This window comes from Triturus cristatus, chromosome 10, assembly GCF_964204655.1.
Source record: "Triturus cristatus chromosome 10, aTriCri1.1, whole genome shotgun sequence".
Taxonomy (NCBI): domain Eukaryota; kingdom Metazoa; phylum Chordata; class Amphibia; order Caudata; family Salamandridae; genus Triturus; species Triturus cristatus.
This window is the reverse complement of record NC_140593.1, coordinates 43,460,310-43,479,310: the sequence shown is the minus strand read 5'-3', so window position 1 is coordinate 43,479,310 and position 19,001 is coordinate 43,460,310. Positions and strand designations below refer to the sequence as shown.

General features: G+C 48.8%; 1 protein-coding gene across 4 annotated transcripts in view; it reads left to right on the top strand.

The window, feature by feature from the left end:
* Positions 1-19,001, top strand: part of TMLHE (trimethyllysine hydroxylase, epsilon) — a 223,663-nt gene that overhangs the window by 56,758 nt on the left and 147,904 nt on the right. For all 4 annotated transcript variants that reach the window (XM_085630373.1, XM_085630370.1, XM_085630371.1 and 1 more), the window contains 2 exons: positions 12,864-13,050; positions 16,394-16,570. In XM_085630373.1, coding sequence (XP_085486499.1) covers positions 12,870-13,050; positions 16,394-16,570 — 358 coding nt within the window. In that variant the 5' untranslated portion in view covers positions 12,864-12,869. The remainder of the gene's footprint in view (positions 1-12,863; positions 13,051-16,393; positions 16,571-19,001) is intronic.

Sequence of the window (19,001 nt, the reverse complement as noted above, 5' to 3'; positions counted from 1 at the left end):
GTTTAATAATAATACGTGCACAAAAACATAATTACGTATCACCTATAGAGGCAAACTGCCTTATTATCAATGTCTCACTGTGAATTGATAATACACACATTGATTCTTTATCTCTAAGTTGACGATACAGGAGTAAATAGAGTTTCAGATGTGACAGCCTAATTGAAATCGGCCAATTTCAATAATTGTATCTAGAGTAGAAAATAAACGTTCGCCTTTTAGATGTCAACAATCCCCTGTTCCTACTTCTACAGTGAGGTGTGTACATTGTTAAGTGCAACGTTCCTTCTGCATGGCACATGAGTGTTTTTTTGTCAAATACATTGTTCTAACTATGATATCGACACTCTTTTGTCCCAAAACGTTATTTATTTTTTATATTTCAAATGAGTGATATCTCACTCAAAAATATTAAGAACGCTGCGTGAGATGCACAGATATACGTTCTTGTAAGATTCCTTTGGAGAATTTGTGGATAGAATTCACTACTCTACCCTTTGGGTGGCATGATTTATGCGGCATCGAAATATCTCGGAAAAGAATAGGCTGCAAGTCAAGGCCAGACAATGCACCGACCATAAGTAGAAAGTGCGAGTTTACACACCGCTTGACCTTTCGTACTAGTACCTTTTTAAGATTAATAATCCGTGTACGTAATATGATGGAAAACCCCTGAAAGATTGCTGTCTTAGTTCCCTTTTTAATTTTTAAAAATATTGTACTTTGTATATTGTATTAATTAACTGTTTTTATGTCTGTACTTTTATGAATTCAAGTAATTCGAATAAAGGTCTTTTGATTTGATTTGATTTGATGACCAAAGTATCGCAAATGCGAGACCTATTGCATTGCACATGCTTGTTATAAAATCTGGTGTGTGTAAATGTTTGAACCATTTATACGGCGCGTGACTTGCATCAAGGTGACGGCGCCGCATAAAACAGGGGTGCACTTGCAGCTAATAGGGTGCACAAAGCCTCATGCGAAACCTGTGTGTGCGTTCTTCTCCGTTTAAAAACAGAAGTGTTCATTTGGTTCAGAGTGATGGCGGGTCCTTGACAGATACGATGCTTGTCCTGGGGTGTTTTTGCAACCTCTGCGGCCGCCCACTTCAGATTGTTAGCCACGTGTCACTTGCTAGTGAGTGATAATTTTTTTAAGTAATTTTTACTCGTAACAAACTAAACAACAACCCAGCTGGCGGTGCAGGGGCCCCACAATAGCGATAAAACAAGCACTGCACACCACAAGACACATTGCTTACATTATAAATACAACGTTCCATAGAGTCGTCACCACCCGCCGCAGCCCGGGCCCCTGAGTAGAATCATCTGAGATGATCAATATCTATCGATCGATCATCGCACTGAGCTGTGTTTGCTCTTCTTTACTGATAGGACAGTGGAGTCGATGTGTCAAGAAGTAAACCCTGGTGTCCCGGAGCATCCATTAGAGGTGCAGCCCAGTGCCAGGGTAATGGTAGAGACCCCCCCCCCCCCCCGACCCCTCACCAATCCAAGCCCCAAAGTAGACGAGCACAGAAACCTCCAACCCCAGTCATTAGACAGCAACGGATCAAACGCGCCTAGTTTCACCGGAGGGATGCGTGCCCGGCGCAGGACAGACACTGAATGAACTTGGCACCTTTCGGATAACGGGGCAGCATCTCAGTCAGTGGAAAGCTTATATCGAACCCTAGCTGTCCAGGGCAGAAGAACCCCTCATGGGAGTGACATCCCGAGCCATGCTGTCCAGGGCAGAAGAACCCGTCATGGGAGTGACTTCCTGAGCCATGCTGTCCAGGGCAGAAGAACCCGTCATAGGAGTGACTTCCCGAGCCATGCTGCCCAGGGCAGAGGAACCCGTCATAGGAGTGACTTCCCGAGCCATGCTGTCCAGGGCAGAAGAACCCGTCATGGGAGTGACTTCCTGAGCCATGCTGTCCAGGGCATAAGAACCCGTCATGGGAGTGACTTCCCGAGCCATGCTGCCCAGGGCAGAGGAACCCGTCATGGGAGTGACATCCGGAGCCATGCTGCCCAGGGCAGAAGAACCCGTCATGGGAGTGACATCCCGAGCCATGCTGTCCAGGGCAGAAGAACCCGTCATGGGCGTGACATCCCGAGCCATGCTGCCCAGGGCAGAGGAACCCGTCATGGGAGTGACATCCCGAGCCATGCTGCCCAGGGCAGAAGAACCCGTCATGGGAGTGACATCCCGAACCATGCTGTCCAGGGCAGAAGAACCCGTCATGGGAGTGACTTCCCGAGCCATGCTGCCCAGGGCAGAAGAACCCGTCATGGGAGTGACATCCCGAGCCATGCTGTCCAGGGCAGAAGAACCCGTCATGGGAGTGACATCCCGAGCCATGCTGTCCAGGGCAGAAGAACCCGTCATGGAAGTGACATCCCGAGCCATGCTGTCCAGGGCAGAGGAACCCGTCATGGGAGTGACATCCCGAGCCATGCAGTCCAGGGCAGAAGAACCCGTCATGGGAGTGACATCCCGAGCCATGCTGTCCAGGGCAGAAGAGCCCGTCATGGGAGTGACTTCTCGAGCCAGGGCATAAGAACCCGTCATGGTAGTGACTTCCTGAGCCATGCTGCCCAGGGCAGAAGAACCCGTCATGGGAGTGAGATCCCGAGCCATGCTGTCCAGGGCAGAAGAACCCGTCATGGGAGTGACATCCCGAGCCATGCTGTCCAGGGCAGAAGAACCCTTCATGGAAGTGACTTCCTGAGCCATGCTGTCCAGGGACGGAGCCACGCCCTTTGATTCAAGCATGGCGCTCAGAATATTGAGCATGCAGCATCGAGACGACACCAGGGAACCCCTCAAAGCCGGTTCACAAGCGGCTCCATTGGATGGGCCTGGACGTCTGGTTTCAGACCGGAAGAAATGCCTTCAATGTCTCATCATTGACAAGCTTCCTCACTGTCCACAGATCCTCAAAGTATCGGAGCTTTCCATCTCTTGCGTCAGTGGGACAATGGAAACCCCACCAAGACATTAAATCAAGTGGGACCTGTTTTATGAATCTCTGCCCTCCCCACAAATCGCTGTCGCTTGTAATTCTAGCCTCTACTTTCATCCTGTCGAATTAAGGGACATATTGTGATCCAAAGCAGCCCAATAAATGTTGCGGGTTTTGGACCAGTGGTATTGTAGTGCCAAGCCACCGGAGTCCCATGTAGCATCTGCCGTTTAACCCAAGGTGTCCAAGCAGCTCAGGTGGAACGCATCGCTTCTGGGTCAAACGCAGACAGCGGCTTCTCTTTTCTTATGTCTTGGGTCGGAGAGGGTTGCCCACGGCCCTCAGAGCGGCCTCATCCTTAGGTCTTTTTAAGAAATAAATTCCAGGTGCATCTGCTTCTCTGAAGCCCCTTTTTAGGTCGAGCATTCGAGACCTCTTGTATATACTTTAGTATATCCTTCTATGTGTATGTACTTTGTGTGCTCTGGAGATCAGCCCTAGGACTTGTCTGCTTCCGCTTAGGGACTTTTGTTTCTGTTCACCTGTCTCTATTTATCTGTCTTGTTAGAAAACGACCAGCAGAGGTCAGTAAAATACCAGCATCACTTTAGCGTTCTCTAGATTCCAGTCCATAGAAATTGTCTTCCACGAGCACTCGTAGGCAATAATATTTTTTTCAAATCTTGTATTTTCAGTGATATGACCACTGAAGGCCCTGATTTTATATTAAAAACAGAGCTTTGGACTAAACCATTTCCCGCTGAAAGGCAACATTTCTCTCATGTGTTCCCATACCGGGCGCGTCACGCAGTTTGGGGCTTCTTTCCCCTCCATGTTAAAGAACAGTAGATGTTTCAGCACCCAGGCTAATGTGCTGCATAGCTAAATACATATAAGGTCCCAAAGGCGAGACCGATTGCATTGCAAATGCTTGTTTTCTTTTGCTTCCTGTTTTCCTTGCCACTTCTCTTTCTCACCCTTCTGGCTTTCTTGGGTATTGCTCACGTGAGGGCTTCTGGTGCGAATTGCGGGCTCCCTATGATTGGCGCCTCGAGACCCCCGATATTAGTTACTTAATTTGTGTAATTAGTAAAGAATTGAAAACCTGGAGCCACAGAGAGGACTTAAACACTCAGAGTCAAACACAATCTGTTTGCCAAAGGCAGCCCTAGTTTTTTTGTTCAATCCAGTAAAGGGCGGTTTATGCAAAGAAAGGAAAGTGCGCATTGATGACATCACTGAGCAGTGGGTTTCCATGGCCCTGTGACCTAAACTCAGGGACCCCGAACAAGGAACATATATTGGCACGTGAAGGGGCGCAGAATGCCTCCATGAATGCTATTGGTGAACTGCCATCGTGGGAAGAAGAACCGACAAGCCACAGAGCTCAGGAGAATCCTGGCGGAAGCTGCACTGTGGAAAGGGGCGGAGCCTCTTCCTCAAGATCTCAATTTGACTGCTCAAGACAAGTTCATCCAGCGCTGAACTATGAGCAGCTACTCCAGGGCCTCTTGCTCACCTTCTAAGTGTGAGGCCAACATAGTGCAAATGTCCAATAGTAAACATTGGATTTGTGCATCGAGTAGGATCGCTGCAGCCCCTTAAGAGGACCGTACAGCTCCGCAGGCAGTGCTAGGGCCGGATGCGTGCTGCTCACTTCGTCTGCAGGGCGCCTCATTCCACCTCGCCACTTCTCTAGCCAGGCGGCCATATTGAATGCTGTTTTCCATGGTGAATCCTTGTTTTACCATTCCAAGATGGCTAACACTTTGGTTCTAAATGTGGCAGCCATCTTTAAACAACCATAGACTACGTACAGTGCCACGGTAGGACGGACACCTCTTGCTACGCTTAGTTTTGTTACAGTTGTGTTTGGACAGCAGCATGTTTTCTTTTTCTATTTGTATTCTTGCAATTCATCTTGAATATGTGCCTGAGTTTGCGCGTGCAGTCCTATGGCTCTGTCCGAGGGAGGATGCACGCATGGGTAGTAGATTCATGAATGCAAAGTGCCAAGATGAGTGACCGAGTGGATGTATGAAGACTTGTTGACAGCCTAAACCCACCAATGACACATAAGCAAATTCCATTTGTGATTCAGAACTGATTGGTCGTGCCAAGGCTTGTTAATGTGGTGGTATTGGATAGCAGTATGTTGTACTGGCATGCAACTACAATAGCCAGATGGTAAACACTGCAAAGGTGGAGCTCAGACATGCAGGGATTGTTCAAAAGTTAAAGTCTAAAGATACTAGGAATGTCTGGCTATGGGTCCAGTGGGGCCGTGGAAGGAATCGGATGTGGTATCTATAGTCTCCGAGGAAAGTTGGGTGCGTTCTTAGGAGGAGCTGTGTTCTCTTGGTCACTAAAAGCCCCACGGGAGCCTTCTCTGTGTGATGATGAGATGGTGTTGTTGTGTTCTGTGCCATCTGTGAAAAGAGCAGCTGGCCTTCGAACCTCACAAGAGCTGCAGGGTCCGGGGCCCTTCCTGCCACAGCCATTAGATGTAATACAGAGTTCTCCACTGGTGCTTACCACCTGGAAATCTCCTAGGAAGTTGAAAAGGGGCAATTATTAAAGTGATGATTAATTTGGATGATCCCAAATAATTACAGATTTTTAAATTTGACTGATGTCGGGGCAGAACTATCCGCTAAAATAACCCTCCATCATCTGGAGGATTGAAGAGGGGCCGAGGCGTGATGCCAGAAGGCGCGGCGGAGTCAATGAAGCTCGCTCCACCCTGGCCAACTCTCTGTACTATAACCTTGAGCCTGGAAGTCGATAGCGACAAGGGGCAATCTTTCTTATTGCTTTGTCGACTTCCAGGCCTCTTCGGAACTGGTCATTTCCTTTGGGTTCTGTATATTCCAGAGTGCCTTGATGACCTTGAGGGAGTTTCAAGAAGGAGATGGGGCCTGAGTTCAGATTGATGTAGAGGGCTCCCTATAGAGGGCACTTCCCATTAAAGTAGGCTGGTATCGGGCATGTTCCAGCTGCAATCTTCTTGGCCCTTTTTAGGTCTCGCGTGGCGTGGCAGCGCATGCGCTGCTTGCCTCGTTAGGTCTCGCGTGGCGTGGCAGCGCATGCGCTGCTTGCCTCGTTAGGTCTCACGTGGCGTGGCAGTGCATACGCTGCTTGCCTCATTAGGTCTTGCGTGGCAGCGCATGCGCTGCTTTCCTCGTTAGGTCTCACGTGGCGTGGCAGCGCATGCGCTACTTGCCTCGCGAGATTTATTGTTAACACGGACTTTCAGATGTGGGCGTTAAGCCCTGCCCCTCATTTCCTTTGGCTGGCAGTCACCGGAAATGAGGGTTTTCTGTAGACGCCCTTTTGCCTCTGAGCCGGACTCGGTGGCCTGCCATTGGAAATGAGGGTTTTCTGTAGACGCCCCTCTGAGCCGGACTCTGTGGCCTGCTTTGCATCTGTTGCAAAGCACTTTCTTATCTTTATGGGGCCATGTATTAAACACATGGCCCCATAAAGACAAGAGATCCCCATGCTCGATCCTCCTTTCAGTTTCGGGACCGCGCTTGTTTTAAATATATTCTAGGGACGTTTTCTGCGCAAACAGAACACGATTAAGTCATTGAGAAGGGTGTTAAGGGAAAATATCGACGTTTTAACCGCTGACATCCAGCTTTGTGTCATGAAGAAAAAAAATCTTTACTTCCTTGGCCCACTGGACCGACCATCGTTTCCTTACTTGTTTAAATAGTACAGCTTGTATTGGCAGCATTCTCTCTCGCCTCCCAATGGTTTGCCTCATGCCGGAGGGCCTTCCCTCCCTCTTCGCAGCCACACATCTCTGCCCTAGGAAGCTAGCCAGCGTCCGTGTTTGTGTGTGCCACCACCCTCTCCCTCGTTGTTTGCTAGGGCGCGTCTGCGTATGTGTGTAAGGGAAGTCAGAGTGTCTAGAAGTCCGTCAGCGGCACAGAAAGCGCTAGTGGGTTACTCAGAATGGCTGTGAGCGTGTGGGATGGTCCGTCATAATGTGTAAGCATGTTGAAGATGACGTGTGTGCATTTCCAGTGAGACACAATGTGTGTGCGCAAGAGTGTCTTGTATGTAACTGCAGAAGCTCATGATGAGTTTGTACAAGCGCATAGAAGTGAAAATATGTCTGAATGTCTGTGTGTAGTGGAGACGAATATCGGCGGTATGTCGTGAAGAAAAAAGCGTGTGTACTTTGTTGTATTGCTTGTGCATGCATGTATGTATGTAGCTTTAACTACTCCTGGTGCGAGGCGTTCTAGTATCAGAATATCTTGTGTTATGCTGGCGTGTCTGCCACAATGTCTGTGTGCACTGCACACGAGGAGCAGCAGTGTGAGTGAGGGAATGTGTGTGCACTTCATGAAACAATGTTGAGGTGAGACAGCAAGCACTGGAGCCTGTAATATATGACAAAGTCTCAGGTACTGTGCAGGATCGTGTGTGTGACACAGCGAATGTGTGTTTAGGTCTCGCCTGACCCAGCGCATGACAGCGATTACTTTCACTTTCGCGGCCGCTTTGCATAGCCAATAGGTCTCGCTTTTGGGACCTTATAAGTTTAGTTATGCAACTGTTGCAGGGCTAAACACTTATAAGGTCCCAAAGGCGAGACCTATTGGCTATGCCAATGCTTGTTTTATGTGTTGTGTTTGAGACAGACTGCATACACGAGACAAAAGACCTCATTTTCTAGAAGTGTGTGTGGGTGTGTGAGAGCATGCATTTGAGTATTTTTTCAGAGGGAAATAAAGCCCTGTTTCGAAAGCTGATGACAATTCTGCCCTCTCTGGGTCGCGACCTTGCGGGTGCAGACTCACAAATACCAAGAATTCGTAGCTCCTAGAGACCTGCTACAGCTGCGCCTTGCAGGAGTACTCTTGGGAAGGTTTTGTGAATGTCAAATTAGGGCCATGTGAAGAGATTTCTTTTGTTCGCACATGGGACTGGGGAAATGCCATCGCTTTGTGAAGGAACACTTTATTTTATGTTTCTCCATGGTGAAAATATTCCCCGCCTCTCTACTGCACCTCTGTGGAGGGGCCTCCACCCATCCACCCCAACAGTTTCGAGGCGTCCTCCTCTCCCGAGGCCCGCTTTGGAAAGGGACTTGCACATGCCCTTGACATGAGGAAATCTACACACAGTTCCAGGGGAAATGCTCTTGAATACCCTGAAACTTCAGGCACTGGGGGTGTTTACGAAGTCCAGTAGCATCCATTCTCTGGCTCTGGAATAGGATTTACGCCGGTCTCTAGGAAGGATGTGAACTGATCAGCATGGGGGCCTTGGGGGAGCCTATGGCACTGGGGAAAATATTGTTTCAGGGGACGATGGGAGACGCTGACCCAGGAATCAAATGCTACAAAAGGAGTTATTCTATAGACGCTCATCTAGAACGTAGCCAATGCTTGTTGTGTCCTGGTCGGTCTCTTTGGTCTTCGAATTTTCTTGTGATTTATCCCTTTCTCCTATGCTTAAAAAATTGTAAATGACCCCTTTTCCTTGGATTTTGAGTTTGCGCTGTGTGGATAAACCAAGAATATGTCACGGGCTCATGCGGTCCTGCGATGCTTAGTGTCCTTAGTTCATTGTTGGAGATGAGTGAGAAACTGGCTGAATGGCAGATGGACTCTGCTTCAATAACAAGCATTGAAAATGCAATAGGTCTCGCCTTTCATTAAGTTAAAGCCATTTGCTTTGCTATACAATACCATTAGCAAAGCAAATGGCTTTAACTTAATAAAAGGCGAGACCTATTGCATTTTCAATGCTTGTTCCTGCTGTCCTCCCACCTGCCTTAGCTCAGACGTCTCCCTTTGGTCTTTGGATGGGTGAGACCCACACACTGTGCCTGCTTTATGCATGGGATTTAGACAACATACACAGGACCCAGAGAGGCTTCCGGAGAGAACGAGTGGAATGTTCTAGGTATTACCAGCCTAAGAAGGCGATGGTCATTAGGGAGAAGAGGCCATCTTGGTGTTTGGGTTCTCACCATGGTTCACTTTATGGGAGGTGCGGGGGGGGGGGGCTGCACATAGTGTCATTAACCTCAGCGCAGGGGCATTCAAGAGCGCCTAGAAGCGGCTGTGCTCGCCGAGTGGAGGCAGACACATTTATTGTAAATAAATGTGATGGTAAAATCCTAAATGAAAGGCAGCACTAGCCGGCGGGAGAGTGCAGCGGCGTCCCTGGCTGCACTCACAAGAAGTGCCTTGAAGCCTTCGGACACCACTGCTCCCTACCATGCCCGAGACGTCTGCTTTTTCACATCAGTTCTGCTTACCTGCAGGGTGCAATGAAACCTCACACCAGGTGTTGTGAACTGTTCGTCATTTGCATTACAGTGAACGTTCCATCCCTACCCAAGCTGCTTCGTGCGTACCGCATACAAGTTTCCTTTCCCTTCTCTTGACAGTTGATTTCTTCTACCTGTGAGTGTATTAAATATCTCCATCTGTGTCTCTGCTTTTTGACTGAAATGTGTACTTGTTCTTTCACGTTTCTTTTCTCCGTGTGAAGCACTTTCGTGCGCTTTGCACCTTGCCTTGTAGCTGCAATCCAAAACTACAAATGATTTACATGAAACTTTTTTTCAAGCAAACTGGCTTCCTTGCCACGACTCGATGATGTCAAGTTGCCATTGAAAAGCGACCTCTTGCTGGTGTGCAGGACAGGATTGCGCTGGTCTTTCATTGGTTCAATAGTCTCCCCCCCCCCACCTCTCCCCTAGTTTGCATACTCTATTTCTTTTGCATTTCACAGGGGCAGGGTGTGTACGTTCCCTGTTATTCCTCATTCGCAGCTGCGTTGCCTGCAGTCTGACATCCGTACAGGGTTGTGTCTCCTCTGTGGGAGCCCTGGGTTTTCTTCTCACTCCAGATGCTGGTGCACTGTTGGGGGGGGGGGGGGGGGGGGGAGGGGAGCTGCGGCCAGCAGGGTGAAGCCCAGTGTAATGTGCTGTGAGTTTAGGGAGTGAGTGAGACCACAGTCTGTACCTCATCGCTTCATGTTTCCTCACATGTACAGGGCCCCGGTCCCGGATCGGGTGTGTGGGAGGCAGCTGACAGTAGGGGGTGCTGTTGGAAGAATGGAACATAGCGGGTGTGGGAGAGCGGCCCTGTCACAAACAGAGTGCAGTGCTGCCGGTTCATTCTGCACTCGCTGCTTACTTTGGCCTTGGGGGCTGGGAAGGTCTCAGAATGTGGAAAGACGCCAACTCTACCTGTTCACTGAGTCAGAGCTGTGTAAGCCGACTCCGTGCTGTTTGCATCTCCCGACTCCCGGCTGCTCCAGGTTTGACCGTGTGAAAGTGCAGAGGGTAACCCCAGAGAGAGGCGTATGAAACTGCACTCTAACACTCCGATGTGTAAACCGGTTCTCCGTGCTGTTTGCATCTCCCCACTCCCGGCTGCTCCAGGTTTGACCGTGTGAAAGTGCAGAGGGTAACCCCACGGAGGGGCGTATGAAACTGCACTCTAACACTCCGATGTGTAAACCGGCTCTCCGTGCTGTTTGCATCTCCCCACTCCCGGCTGCTCCAGGTTTGACCGTGTGAAAGTGCAGAGGGTAACCCCACGGAGGGGCGTATGAAACTGCACTCTAACACTCCGATGTGTTAACCGGCTCTCCGTGCTGTTTGCATCTCCCCACTCCCGGCTGCTCCAGGTTTGACCGTGTGAAAGTGCAGAGGGTAACCCCAGAGAGGGGCGTATGAAACTGCACTCTAACACTCCGATGTGTTAACCGGCTCTCCGTGCTGTTTGCATCTCCCCACTCCCGGCTGCTCCAGGTTTGACCGTGTGAAAGTGCAGAGGGTAACCCCAGAGAGAGGCGTATGAAACTGCACTCTAACACTCCGATGTGTAAACCGGCTCTCCGCGCTGTTTGCATCTCCCCACTCCCGGCTGCTCCAGGTTTGACCGAGTGAAAGTGCAGAGGGTAACCCCACAGAGGGGCGTATGCCACTGCACCCTAACACTCTTTTTTGGAGGCATGCAGCAGTTCGCGCTTGAGCTTGGAACAGTGCCCAGTTTTAACCTAGGCATCTGTGAGTACAAAGAGAAGGGTCAGTGTGACAGGGTAAGAATTTTAGGGATCGGACAGAAAGTGAGCAACACAGCCTCGTAGAGAGAGCGAGTCCTAGAGAGTGAGTGAGAGAAGGGAGCGTAGAGGTGGAACACTCCCTCGGTCGCACGTGTATCCAAGGCTGTGTTGGGACCCTGGTGGGCACAGACGGTCTTATCTCCTCCTCTGTGGCATGGCCATGCTGCTGGGCACATTCGCTGGCACAGTACATGCGGTGCCATGGCGTGCCCACCCCAGCTTGTACGATGGGTGGTCACTCTCTTGATATCAGCCATGGCCTGGCTTTCCAGGAATGCAGGGTTTCTCCTGTGCCCTACACCTGGCCTGGCGTGCCCCCGCGCAGCGTCTGCCTCTGAACTCATACATAACTGAGCGGCGCCTGCAGGGAGTGTCTGCCTCAGGGCACTGTTCCTTCTGGCGGGGAAGCAAACCTTACAGAAATGGATTATTGACTGAGCCCCTCCCTCAGACGTGTCCTCCAAATCCTGTACACAGAGGGACTCCACGTTCACACAAAGCTTGGAAAAGATTGACGTTGGTCCAAGCCCTCTTCTTTTTCTTGGAGGTGGGCACCACTAAAGAAACATCTTGATGTATTGGTTCATGAAAAGATTAAAGATTGAATGCTTCAAAACTAGAGACTTATTGGCAATTGCATATCCGTTAATCATTTCCACCTGGAAATCATCAGGTAAATGTTCCCCCCGAGTGTGGTGGATTCTGTATGTTCACATCATACGTGGGATACTGTGTGTATCATGCAATGTCTGTCCTCTCAGTCTTCCAAGCTTATGGTTACTTCTTTCTACATTTCATCAGATTGGAGGTACTTCATCACATACTGTTCCTACATTAACGGACATTTCCCCCCCGTAATTATTTTATTCTGCCTTATTTTGCACTCAAATGTAATTTTATAATTTCTAAATACAAATTGTTGTATTGCTTTCTTATAATAAAGCTTAGATGAGGATAGGATTTTATGTTCTATTTATATGTATGGGAATTCTTCATATTCTCCCTCTTCTATTGCTTCCCTTCCCCAAAAAGAACATTTATGAAGATTTTAATGTTTTAGATATAATGTATTAATTGCTATCGGGTTGCTATTATATCTTTGCTTTTTATGTATTGATGTATATTATATATTTGTAGTACTAGATAAAGTCTTTTGAACACAAAAAAGACTAGAGCCCTGCACTCTAGTGGCTCTTCAGACATTTAGTAGGGTTTGAGGACCCTCGCTCGCGCCGTCTCATCTGCCGATTCTGTGATCGACCCTCAGCTCTTGTAAGGGGCAGAATTCTTTGCCTGAAGGGTAGATATTTGGGAGACCCTTTAGAAGGTGAATGCTTTTCAAAAGCCCCAGTGGTCCAGGCCATAAGAATGGACTCAAACTTAACAGGCTGTTCTTTTTTAGCATGGTTTTATAATTGGTGCTTCTAGGTCGATTCACCCAATGCAAGATCGCGAGTCTCCGCAGAGAGGCTAGAGCCCTGTGAGAAGTCTCTGTAGATCTCTGTAGTCTCTGTAATACTTGTTTTAATAAACGAAATCTGACGGACTGGCACCTTACCGTTCAGATACAGGGTCCTTCGCTTTGGTCACCTTACCAGTCCGACGCTTGGTCCCTCACTTGGATACCCTACTCATTAAGACATTTGCATACCTTACACTTCGACAAAGGGCCCTTTTCAGTATTCATAACCCATTAAAGGGTCCCTTTTCTACAGGGAACCGTCAATGTCTGCTGTTTTGGAGGAACAGGTTCTTCGATCTCATTGTACCCCCCTTTTTCCCCTAGGGCAGGATGTGGTGTGGTGGACTGGCACGGGTATTCTCTGGCACGCGGCATGCATTGAGGAGAAGCGCTGCACGACCAGGACCATGGTATTGTTACCTACGAGGGGTGGTGCCCGCTGCGGGTCGCTGGCACAGCACCGTCTCCGAGCCTATGCCTTACTCTTGGACTGTGCATGACGATCACTTTGGTAAGTGGGGTGCTGGTCACCCGGTGGTTCTCCCATGTTTCTGCAGTAACGGAGCTTGCATGTGCCCTTGGCGGTGATCCAAGTGAAAGACGCTCTGAAGGTTCCTTGGGTGCCCAACGGAGCCGGCTGTCCGAGGTTTTAGGTTGGAAGGGGGATGGACACGGTGCTCACTGGTCATGTATCCACATTTGCCCCACTTGCGGTGTGCTGCAGCTGCATGGCGTGATGACTGAGATACACTGTGTCAGGGTGTGGCCCATCCGAGGCATGACCACCCCTTCAGGGTCCACTGTTCAGTCTGGATTCATGGCTGGTGAGTGGGGAAACAGCGTTTACAACGCTGTCTCCACAACGTGGTACCTTTACAACGCGGTCGTTGTTACCACGCGTACCAGTACATCGCAAGTCATTACAACAATTTGCTGTAGGGGGAGCATTGGTGTTGGATTTACAACCCAACACCTTCCCTGCTGTTGCACAAACTGGAGTAGGAATAGTACATAATACTGGGGCACATGCATCATTGAAAATACCGGTCGCAAACGGGCCGATTCTGCGAAACAGCCCCTTTGCGAAGGGTATTTTTGAATTTGGGATGCATCAACCTAAATGCAAAATCGCAATTTAGGCAATCGCAAAATTTGCGATTACCTAAATTGCGAATGCATCTAGGGAAACGCAAATTGCGATTCCCTAAATGTAATTCAATCGTGCACTTCCAAATTGCGATTTCACAATTCGGAATCGCAAATTACCATCAACTTCAAGTTGATGGTAATTTGCAAAAACTTTGAAAAATGCATAAAAGGGCATTTTTCAAAGTGCCAAGTGGCACACACACATGCCAATTTCAGGGGTGCATGAGGGTGTCCTTTTGGCACCCTTGAAATTGCATGCGCAATTTGCGAGTACCTATTTGGTACTCGCAAATTGCGCATGCAAGTCCCATTCATTCCTATCGGCCTGGAGACTCATAGGAATGAATGGGAAGTTATTCCTTAATTGCGAATCGCAATTTGCAATTAAGGAGTATGCAGGAATCGCAATTTCGTTAGCGATTCCTACATTCATAAGGAATTGCGATTCCTCAATAGCGATTTCTAAAAAATCACTATTAAGGAATCGCAATTCCTTATTTTGATGCGCTGTGCCCCACTATTCCTAATGCCAGCGCGCCACCTACAACAAGTCCTTGTACTGACTTGTGATGTACTGGTTCACGTGGTAACAATGCAGTCATTTTTATGACCACGTTGTAATGGCATGCGATGTTTTCAATGCATAGTAAAGAGTCCTATTCGTGAATGGCATTACAGTCTGGGAGGGCAAGCAAGAAATGATGGATGTTCATTGGGCAGTGGCCCCCCTTCCCTACTTCACCCCCAGCCCCATGTCCCACATCGAAGGTTAGAGAATAATTGTGTCTGTTAGTGGTGCAGCTCTGCACCTGGACAGACCACCTCTAATTCAACAAGGAAAGAGACTGGAAGGGGAAGTTAGGTTTTTTTTCCCATTTTGATTTGGACTGATTTGAAATGCCACCATTTTAAGTAAGTGGTCATCGCAGAGCATGGCAGGTTGAACCCCATTGGTTGCAGTGCCCCCCTCTTGCCGTTCCAGAATTTGGAATGAATACGGAAGAGCTGCACAGCACCTCAGATCTCTGCTTGAAGACATCAGAAGAAGGACTGCCCTGTTGAACCCTTGGTCTGCACAAAGGGAGGACTACACTCACAAGTATTACACTTGCTGCACACTCAAGGCTTCACAAAAGAGGACTTTGCCTGGCCTCCAAGATTAGGGAGTGGACTCCCTGATCGGCAACAGGAAGAAAAGTGGTGGAAGAGCTCACCTACATCATCTCTAACAAGGACAAGCCCAGCTGATCAGCTTCCCCTTGACTTTACTGGATTTGACCAGGTGCACTGCGAGAAGTATTGTCCCAAACTCCCAAGAGCCAAATCACAGCATCTGTACCCTTGGCTGGTGTTGTCGACCCACAAACAACCTCAAGAGACCTTCCAGAAGACGTTCTGGAAGTTTGGAAACTTCTAGACTACTTTTGGGAAAAAGCTCCATAAGTCCACCGACCTCGATGACGAGGGTGAAGCCGGCAACGTTGACTCGGCTTGACTTGCAGGTTTGCCCTGCTGAAAGTTCCGGAGCTCTTTGACGTTGACGAGAAAGACAAAGACCTCCAGGACTCGCCAAGGCATCGTGCTGCAGCAGGTCGCCGTTGTCGAGAGAAAAAGATCCTAAAAACTGAGTAAGTCAGAAGTTAGAAACTTGACTGGGCCCTACTGCTCATCATAGCCGACCCCCACTCCATCGCGGCCAGCCTGAAACTTTGACTTGGTCCCGGTCCAGCACGCTTTTAACTGTTAGGTGCTAGAAAGCACGTTTTTTAATTTAAACTTTACAAATTCATATCTACAGTTCCCTACATTACATTGTTGTCATTTTGGTGGCATTTTAAAGATAAAACTATTCTCTCTGTGTATGAAGTGGTGTTGGAATTTTATTGTGTTTTATGTCTTATTTTGTGTTGTGGAGTTATGAATTGCTTTACACACCTGTCTCCTAAGTTAATCCTGACTGCTTATCAGCCAAGCTACCGAGGGTTGAGCAAGGATTAATTTATTGAGACTTGACTGGATTTTATTTCCGATTGTGGTGTTATTACTAGTTATAGGTGCCTACCTGCACCTATCAATAAACCACCTTCCAACAGCACCATTTTATGAAGAGCAGGGAAGATTAGTCCATTGTTAGTGATTGGTGCTCTGACTCCAGTCCCCAGATTTTATATCAAGTCTGACTCCAGTGCCCAGACTCCGAACCAGGTCTGACTCGAGTCACCAGCCTCCATAACAGTTTAGAGTCCAGTGTCCAACCTCCATTCCAGGTCTGACGCCAGTGCCCAGCCTCCGAACCAGGTCCGACTCAAGTCCCCAGCCTCCATACCAGGTCTGACTCTAGTCCCCAGCCTACATACCAGGTCTGATTCCAGTGCCCAGCCTCTGTGCCAGGTCTGACTCTAGTGCCCAGCCCCTATGCCAGGTCTGACTGCAGTGCCCAGCCGTCATACCAGGTCTAACTCCAGTGCCCAGCCTCCGTGCCAGGTCTGACTCTAGTGCCCGGCCCCTATGCCAGGTCTGACTCCAGTGCCCAACCTTCGTACCAGGTCTAACTCCAGTGCCCAGCCTCTGTGCCATGCCTAGCTCCTGTGCGTAGTCTCTGTGTATGTTGAGCACCGTCCTCTGTGATTGGGCCCTCTGAGTGGATATCTAACTGGCTTCCACTGTTTCCACTTGCGTATAACTGTGTGGTTCTGTTGTTACAGAGTTCAAATATGCCGATACCTGCATGCGGTTTGATTTTGTCTGGCTACGGGACCACTGCCGCTCGTCCACATGTTACGATACGAAGACCCATCAGCGCATGCTGGACACATGCTCCGTGGATCTGGACATCAAGCCGACAAACGTGCGGACAGACGAGGACTCCATCTACTTCACCTGTGAGTGGCAGCTGGCGTCCTGCTGGAAGTGATCATATATGTGTGGCATGGGAGTGACAATGCATGTGTGCCAATAAAGCAAGTGTACTAATAAACACAGATTCACACATGCATTATCCCAGTGCACAAATCAAGCTCTGTGGTATTACTACAGTATGGCATAGCCAGCTTGAGTGAAGGCCGCGGATTCTCTTACAGATGGCATGCTGCTCTGATCCCCCACCTCTGCTAACCGGCGCGAGGCCCATTGAGTTTAGTGTTACCCAACCCCTTGCATCCTGGTTAAATACATTTGTTTATAACTTACAAAACTAAGGCTGGGTGGTGTTGGCTCTACTTGGTCGCACCACTACTTGGAATGTGCCAGTATATTTGTCAATATTCACTTAAACAGTACAGTGATAGTGGTGCTAAGAGGTGCAGATGTATCCGACTACCCAATATGCATCAAATACATTGGCGAAACCCCTCCGTACACATGAAAAACGAATGTACCAAAGCACTCAACAAAAAGCAAAGCACTGGTATTTGTCACCAGGCATATTATTGCACAAAACAACAAAATTTGAGAACGGAAGTCAAAGATTCGTTGTAGAAACTTGTATTGTAGTCCAGAATACAACCGACACGTGTTTCGTCACACAAGTGTCTTCTTCAAGGCTGTAATTACATATAGACTTATATAAATGTCATGGTACATAGAGCATGTGGTGTAAACATACAAGTTCATCTCATTCTTTGCGTAGTTATATAATTAATCAAATACAATATGAGTTTACTACAGAAAATAGTTCTTGAAAACCACAAAATAGAATCACCACACGAATAAAGATTGTCTCAGTATAGGCATGTGCTCTGGGAACATCCAGGCCAGAGAGAATGCTGATCCTCGGTGAGAATATCCAAAAGAAAAGTGGTTTAGAGCAATATGAATTTGCTATGAAGATTTGTAAAAAGTGGTAAACAAAGTGATATTGTGAAAAGGTAAAAACATAGGCCAGTGATCACCAGAGGATAAGATAAAGTAAAGCTAAATGAAGGGGATTTTACCAAAATGGTATAAAACTGTTGTCACGATCCTGTGGGTCAACAGGGCTGGATGAGGACAAAGATTTCACAACTGTTCACAGAAAAAACGCTAAAGATAAATATCAACCCGTCATTGATGGACCAAAGGATTCAGATTGGTCGATCCATTGTGGAACTAAACCAAACTTACGGTCATGGCCTGGAGCAGTGTGCCCTCCCAGGTCTTTGGAACGTGTCCCAGTGTTCCACACCATGAAAGGATCCATCAACTGATCCGTAAATTAAACATATTGTCTAGAAAAACATTCATTAAAAATGTTAAGGCTCCGAATCAAGTGCAATGAGGCCGCTAATGTAGTGAGCATGACCAGTAACGCACAACAACTTACGTCGAGGGAAGTAGAAATTGATTCCAATATTATATCAAGTTATTCGCGACCTTTGACCCTGCCTGCAGGTAGGTCGCCCCCCCCAGCCGCCACACGGTCCTCCTGTGCCCTGCTGCTGCCAAGTGAGTCCCTGCGCCTGCTGACACCCCGCCCACGGTGCTCTGCTCAGCGACCGGTTTTCTCTCTGTACCCCGCTTCTTGTGACTTCGACTGTGCCCCAGTGACCCGTTCTTCATTTTGTACCCCGCTTCGTGTTGCCTTGATTGTGCCCCAGTGACCCGTTTTTTATTCTGTACCCCGCTTCCTTGCTCTAACTCTGACCCATTTTTTATTCTGTACCCCGCTTCCCTGCTCTGACTGTGACCCGTTTTTTATTCTACACCCCGCTTCCCTGTTGCTCCCCCCGCTTGTTGTGCCCTGCTCTGTGCCCCTCTGTATCCTGTTTTTCTTTTTGTACCCCGCCCCCTATTCCCACGCTCCTGCCCGTGCCCCCCTACCCCCACGCCCTCTGGTCCACCTTCCCGCCGCTGCACCCTGTGGCCACGCCTTCCGCTGCCCCATTCGCCACCCCGCTCCCACCTCCCAGCTGCTCCCCCCCCACTCCCACTTATATGGAGGCCGCGCAGCGCTGAAGGGAGCGACCTTTGACCCTGCCTGCAGGTAGGTAGCCCCCCCAGCCGCCACACGGTCCTCCTGTGCCCTGCTGCTGCCAAGTGAGTCCCTGCGCCTGCTGACACCCCGCCCACGGTGCTCTGCTCAGCGACCCGTTTTCTCTCTGTACCCCGCTTCTTGTGACTTTGACTGTGCCCCAGTGACCCGTTCTTCATTTTGTACCCCGCTTCGTGTTGCCTTGATTGTGCCCCAGTGACCCGTTTTTTATTCTGTACCCCGCTTCCTTGCTCTAACTCTGACCCGTTTTTTATTCTGTACCCCGCTTCCCTGTTGCTCCCCCGCTTGTTGTGCCCTGCTCTGTGCCCCTCTGTATCCTGTTTTTCTTTTTGTACCCCGCCCCC